This window comes from Lethenteron reissneri, chromosome 63 (assembly GCF_015708825.2).
Source record: "Lethenteron reissneri isolate LAM-NWPU_2019-01 chromosome 63, ASM1570882v1, whole genome shotgun sequence".
NCBI classification, from domain to species: Eukaryota; Metazoa; Chordata; class Hyperoartia; order Petromyzontiformes; family Petromyzontidae; genus Lethenteron; species Lethenteron reissneri.
Genome location: NC_083841.1, coordinates 20,084 through 27,500, shown reverse-complemented (window position 1 = coordinate 27,500; position 7,417 = coordinate 20,084). Strand labels below are relative to the sequence as shown.

The 7,417-nt window shown below is 55.9% G+C and overlaps 1 protein-coding gene across 1 annotated transcript in view; it reads left to right on the top strand.

Annotated features, from left to right (window-relative positions):
• Positions 1–4,271, top strand: part of LOC133358785 (dihydrolipoyllysine-residue acetyltransferase component of pyruvate dehydrogenase complex, mitochondrial-like) — a 14,563-nt gene extending 10,292 nt beyond the window's left edge. Inside the window, 1 exon segment of the mRNA XM_061577234.1 lies at positions 836–4,271. Within this exon segment, the coding sequence (XP_061433218.1) occupies positions 836–965 (130 nt within the window). The 3' untranslated portion in view covers positions 966–4,271.
• The last annotated feature ends 3,146 nt before the right edge of the window (positions 4,272–7,417 follow it).

Genomic DNA, 7,417 nt, shown 5'->3' with positions numbered 1-7,417 from the left:
GCGCGTGTATGTGAGCGTGTGTGTGTGTGTGTGAGCGTGTGTGTGTGAGCATGTGTGTGAGCGTGTGTGTGTGTGAGCGTGTGTTTGAGCGCGTGTGTGTGAGCGTGTGTGTGAGCGCGTGTGTTTGAGCGCGTGTGTGAGTGTGTGTGTGAGCGTGCGTGTGTGCGTGAGCGCGTGTGTTTGAGCGCGTGTGTGTGAGCGTGTGTGTGTGAGCGCGTGTGTGTGAGCGTGTGTGTGTGAGCGCGTGTGTGTGAACGTGTGTGTGAACATGTGTGTGATCGATGCCCGGGTGCGGTCAAGGGATGGCTCCCTATTGGTCAACCACGTTATGTATGCCGATTATTTGGTAATAGCTGCTCATTCAGAGGAGGAGTTGGAGACGCTGCTGCTGAGACTGGAGCGTGCCACTACGAGGTGGGGCCTTACCATCAGCCCCACCAAAACTAAGCACCTGCCTGGGTATATTGTACCATCAAAGACTCCACCCCCACAACTCGTAATTGGTGTTGAGGCAGTAGTGGAGAGAGTGGAGAGTTTCCCATACCTGGGCAGTGTGCTCATGACCGGCTCTGGTTTGACAGCAGAGGTCTCACTCCGAATCAGTCGAGCGGCATTACATTTTCATCAGCTGCGTAGCGTTGTGTGGAAGCTGCCTGGTCTGTCGCTCCACACAAAGCTTCGGGTATTCTCGGCCACGGTCATTCCCTCCCTTCTCTACGCTTGCAAAACGTGGGCCCCTCTCCAATGTAACATCTGCGCCGGTTAGAAACATTGAGGCCGGCCTGCCTACGATCCATGACCGCGCGCCGTGTCACCGTGTGTGGTGTCGCGGCAGCTTCGTGGTGGCGAGCGTCATGTCGGTGACCCTGAGCTGTGACCACCGCGTCGTGGATGGAGCCGTCGGCGCCCAGTGGCTCGCCGAGTTCCGCAAGTTCCTGGAGCGGCCCAGCACCATGCTGCTGTGAGTGGCACCACCACCACCGCCTCCTCCTCCTCCTCCTCATCATCGTCTTCCTCATTGTCGTCATCCCGGCACCCGCCACCGAACCCTCTCTCTCCGCCCTGGTGGCTGCATCTCACGAACAACAACAGCAACAACAGCCGCAACGGCTGCTGCTGCTGCTAAAGCTACTCGGCAATCAACGTCTACGGGACGTTACCCAACGCTCGGTCTGCGCGCACGCCCCACCCCCCCCATCTCGTCCTCGGCTTCAGCATCGTCGTCGCTTTAGTGCGTGACGTTGCACCACGCCGTGTCGCCCCCGCACCTCCACGCACCTCCACGCACCTCCACGCACCTCCACGTACCTCCACGCACCTCCACGTACCTCCTCGCACCTCCACGCACCTCCACGCACCTCCACGTACCTCCTCGCACCTCCTCGCACCTCCACGCACCTCCACACACCTCCACGCACCTCCACGTACCTCCTCGCACCTCCACGCACCTCCACGTACCTCCACGCACCTCCACGCACCTCCACGCACCTCCACGTACCTCCACGCACCTCCACACACCTCCACGCACCTCCACGCACCTCCACGCACCTCCACGTACCTCCTCGCACCTCCACGCACCTCCACGTACCTCCACCCACCTCCACGCACCTCCTCGCACCTCCACGCACCTCCACGCACCTCCACGTACCTCCACGCACCTCCACGCACCTCCACGCACCTCCACGCACCTCCACGCACCTCCACGCACCTCCACGCACCTCCACGCACCTCCACGCACCTCCACGCACCTCCACGCACCTCCACGCACCTCCACGCACCTCCACGCACCTCCACGCACCTCCTCACTCTGCCCTGGATTTGCTGGCAAGAACCGTGGTGCACGGCGTCGATGGGGCGGGGGGGTGGGTCAGGGGTTGGGGGGAGAGAAGCCCTCCAAGTTATCACGTGGTGTGGCAGTGACCGACTGCTAGGGCCGCCAGGCAGCTGCTAGCAGCTGTGCCGCCTCTCTGTCTGCAACAGCTATGAGCCTCGTAAACGGCTGTATCCATAGCAGTTCGACACGTACGCCTTGCATGCCGGGAACTTCTTTCGCACCATATGTAAGCCAGCCGCGCTAATCGGAGGTGCGGGGGGCGGGGGGAGCGCAACCAATTAAACGCAACAACAGAGCAGTTCTTAAAGGAACTTCTTTTCGCACCGTACGCAAGCCGACGCCGCTAATCGGACGTCGTGTTGTCCAACTTGGGCCCTGGGTGGCTCTTTTGGGGACAGAGAGACGTGCCCCCCCCTCCCGCTCCCCCCGGCAGGGAGTGATCGCAGTAGCTGGCGGACAGGGCATAGACCTCTCCCACCACCCCCCCCCCCCCACCACCGTTTGCGTGCGGAGAGACCTCAGCCTCACCCGTTTTTGTCACCAGATTATTTAACATTTTATGCATTTTGAGGAATTGTGCCCCCCTTGTCTTGTCGTTCTTATCGTTGTCGTAAACCAGTGGTTCTTAAACCTTCACTGCAGCCTTGGCGGAACCCCCTTTGGTTTCGGGAGTTAAAAAAGTTCATTGTTAATGACCAAATCTCGATTTGAAGTTTTCGTGACTGCAGGGATCCATACTCTTTGATTCTTGTGGTAAAGTCACGTGGGTAGAAAACAAAATCAATTAAATGACGACGTTTCGGGCGCAACACAAGCGTCCGTCATCAGGTGGGGCAACCACAGCAAGAAACAATTGCTGAAGTGGGCAAAAGGGCTGCTGCTGTAACAAGAGGCCATAGAGGTAAGAGAGGGGGGAGGAGCAGGGAGGAGAGAGAGAGAGGGGGTGGGTCGATGAAACGGTTGTAAAATGCAACCTTTTTGCCAAAATCGAAGTGTGAAAAAACAAGAATAGGTTTGTACGCTTTCTGGAAATTAAACAGGAGCTGTGTTAAGTTTGTCAAACACCTAATAGAGGAAACCTTTTGCACGGAATCTATATACTGCATGTGGTGAGCATGCAAATATCCATCGCTCTGGTAATATTCATTGCATTGTCTTTGAAACTGATTGGCCTACACCTGGATTCATTGCCAAAGGTTTCTATTTTGCGAGGAATCAAAAAGGGTGGCGTCATGCACCCCAGGTGAACAAGAACCACGAATCTGGCTGTCGCCTGATGAAGCTGGTTGTAATTACTGGCGAAACGTCACGGCACTCAGATTGTAAACGTTGTGGCTTTGCTCGCCAACACACAACCGGTCAGTGCTGTACTAGCCACGAATTGGCCACGTCCTGTTCTCTAAACCTTGCTAATTGGCCGTGCCGCGTGGTGGCGGGCTTAAAGACACAACATTTATACATACGCGGTCTGACTCTAACAAATCCGTATCATGGATTATATTAATCGCGGAAGCCGACTCACGTGTTAGGCAGGAACCACTGGTTTGAGGAATTTACCCCTTTGTATTATTATTGTTACATTATCGTTGTTGTTGTTGTCTTAAATGGGGGGTGCGGGGTGGTGGCGATGTTCGCTTTGCTTCTCGATTGCACGTTGATGTCCAGATCTCTCTTTTGCTTGGGTGGTGGGGGGGGGGTTTACAAAGAGGGGATATTGATTAGCCAGGCCGCTTAAGCCAGCACTCCATAGTCATGTCATCACACAAAGACAAAGATCCCCCGTGTAGCCTTCACAGACTGTAGGGGCAAGTGCTGTTAGCGAGCACCTATGAAGGCCGGAACGGCACACGAGGGGGTGGGTGGCCAGCACCTCGCACGACCGCCTTTGTCTCCCCGGCGGCGATCTTTACACACACAGCACCAGGTACTCGTTTGATTCGACCTCGGGGAGGAGGCCCAGGGTCGGTTCGGACAATCACCACCGGTGTTGGCCGTGAGCGGGAATCGGACTCGGGTCGCCGGGTTCGCAGCGCAGCGCTAACCAGCTACGCCACCACTCACTACCCACTACACCACACACATCACACCACACACACCACACACATCACACCACACACACACCACACACACCACACACACCACACACACACCACACACACCACACACACCACACCACACACACACACCACACAAACCACACACCACACCACACACACACACCACACAAACCACACACCACACACACCACGCACACACACACCACACACGCGAGCAGAGACGCACAATAAATGTCTTGCCCCGTTGGAGACCTCAGAGCATGCGTTTGAAGTCTGAGTTCGACCCCTGGGGGGAGGGGAGGGGAGGGATTGCCCCCGGGCTCGGCTCGGTCTCGCCGGGCGTGCGTTTGTCGCGTCCTGGAATAAAGGAACTTGTCTGACCCCGCAGCGTCCCGGGGAAACTTCACCGCCGTGAGACGCGAGAGAGTTGAGCGACGTTTTGACCGTCGTCGATGGTGATGAACAGGGTTGCACGCCGAGGAAGATGAAGGCGACCTGGTGATGATGGTGATGCAGGCAGTGATGAGAATGAAACTGCCACTGTTTGGACACACACACACGTGTAGTAGGATGGACCATGACAGGACAAGTTAAAGTGTCGTTCGGAACAAATGAGAGGAACTGGACAGAGATGAAGACCGAATGGGAAATTGGCTTTTGAGAATCGTCAGAGATTGGTGCCAGTGTAACGGGTTCCGGAGACACTTGTAGATGTAACTTCTTTATTACAATACAACACTCCAACAGTCCTGATACTCTGTTACAGCCTAGGTACACAGCCTAGCTACACAGCCTAGATACTCTACTCTGGCTACGCTCTGGACTCGCCCTCACAAGGTCGTAGCGTCGGGAGTTCCAGAGTCCCAGCGCTGGCTCTCACAGCATCCCAGGGTCTTCAGATGGCTGGTCGTGGGTCTTGGGTCTTGAGTTACAACTGGGGCCCGATCGTCCAGGGAGCTCCGGTTATATGCCCAGTCCCCAACGAGGGGTGGGGCCGTGTGCGCCACCAGACATCCCACAGAGCACACACAGCCCCCCCCGTTGGCGGCGCCCAGAGGCTTAAGCGTCTGGACCCCCTGGGAACCCAGCGCCTGGCGCCCAGGGGATTACGCGTCTGGACCCACCTGGGAACCCAGAGCCTACAGCAGCCCCTCCCTTCTTATGTCACTACATTACCCCCCTCTATGTAGCCTCCAGCCGTCCCGGCTGTCAATAATTAGAAAGTTTAAATTAACGAAAGGGAGAGAGAGAAGAAAAAAAAATACGCGAGCTTCAACAGGAAAAGAAAAGAGAACAAGAAAGCAACCATAAATACCATAACCAACCTGTACAACTCTACACTATATACAAGCATCAATCAACAAAAAGGTGAAGCAATGACACGTGAACAAACGACCCGCGGCCCACCTAGCCCTCCTCGGGATCCGCATAGAAAACGGGGAATTAACAACAACAAATATACAGATTCCGACGCGTTGGATGCACAACCAACACCGGTAATCGAACCGAAATCACACAATCACCGCATGGATGGCAGGGATCCACACCACCCTGCCAGCCTCCCATCCGTCAGGTGGAGAGAAGGCGAAGACCAACATGTCGAGCATCCCTCTACACGCACTTATCCGGACGTCTGTCTACGTCCCGGGTCGAGAAGTCGTACTTCAGGGCCGACCCATGTACTGGGCAAAGAAGTCGCACTTCAGGGCTGCTCCAGTATCTACATTTTAAAAAAATATATATAAAATTTACATGACACAAACAAAATAAATCTGCCTGTTCCTGTCCATAAATGGTGGCCGCACGCATGAACCGCATCTCCAAAAGGCATCCCGTGCTTGCGTCCCAGCAGCCCTCAATGAGGACCACCACCGACATTACATGTCAACCGTTTGCACCTCCCGCCTTTCCAACGTGGCGTCTCCATCCTAAAACCGTGCACGTCGGCCATATCGGGGGGGACTTCAACCCAGTCTCTCTCCAAGACTCGCATCGCAGCATATAGCTGTACCGACCGATCTGAGACCCAACCTCTCTCCAAGACTCGCATCGCAGCATATAGCTGTACCGACCGATCTGAGACCCAACCTCTCTCCAAGACTCGCATCGCAGCATATAGCTGTACCGACCGATCTGAGACCCAACCTCTCTCCAAGACTCGCATCGCAGCATATAGCTGTACCGACCGATCTGAGACCCAACCTCTCTCCAAGACTCGCATCGCAGCATATAGCTGTACCGACCGATCTGAGACCCAATCTCTCTCCAAGACTCGCATCGCAGCATATAGCTGTACCGACCGATCTGAGACGACCCATTGTTCACTCCCTGCACAACATGCACCCTAACAACTGAGGGATACAGTCCCAACGTAACGGGACAACTACACCTGAACACCACGAATCTCCAGCCCACTGTTTCAACGCGCCTCGGAGTGTTTCAATCTCCGGGCCGTCAGGGTGAGCCTACTGCTCCAGACGTACCACGGAGGGTCTCAACCTCCGGGCCGTCAGGTCAAGCCGTCAGCTATTCCATGACGGGACCACACTCTCCGAGCCATGTGAGCGCACAGCCCACTAGGCTAGACATGCCACGGAGTGTTTCAATCTCCGGGCTGTCAGGTCAAGCCGTCAGCTATAGCATGACGGGACCACACTCTCCGAGCCATGTGAGCACACAGCCCACTAGGCTAGACATGCCACGGAGTGTCTATCTCTGGGCTGTCAGGTCAAGCCGTCAGCCATAGCATGACGGGACCACAACTCTCGTGTTAGACACGCAACACCCGCTGGGACATCCTGGTCAGGATCTGCACCCCAAGATATTTGAGAGCCAGCATGACAATTCCAATCCTTGGCAGCATGTCACCATCTCAAGATAAATGCCCCATACAGTATATACATCGTTAACAATGACAGCACAAGCTATACATTAACAATCACGAACAAAGCTCAATATAAACCATACATTGTTAACAATCACAAGCAAAGTTTCGCACACACATTGACAACACTCACGAGCGAAGCTCCACACAGTTTACCCAACAACAGTCACGACTCCCCGACGACAACGAAGAAAATATCAACAAAAAAATCATTAATCCGGAGCGCGTAAATGTACGAAATGTCAGGGGCCTGGTCTCCCGACCTCCAACCTTTGGCCAGAGCAGCAAAGGCGGCGAGCTGCGTGTCGGTCCATGTGCCGGCCCCGGCGCTGGTTACAGTAAGAATGGCGCCCTCACTGTCCGGTCGCAGCGCTGATGACGCGCTGTGCTAGGTTGCCAACAGCTGTCACCCGGCGGTGAGGGACGCAGCGCTGATGACGCGGCGTCGTCGGGTTGGCACACGCTGGGCCCGGAAGTGACGTCGCTCCCAGCGGTCACTGCTCCTCTGGTGGAAGTGACGACACACCCGGAAGTGTCCCTCACATCCGTGGGGGAATGGCGGCGGCGTTGGGCTCGGGCGAGCGCCGCGCCTCCTCTCTCCCTCCCGCCATCGGCCGCGAGCACCGCAGCTCGCCCAGGAGG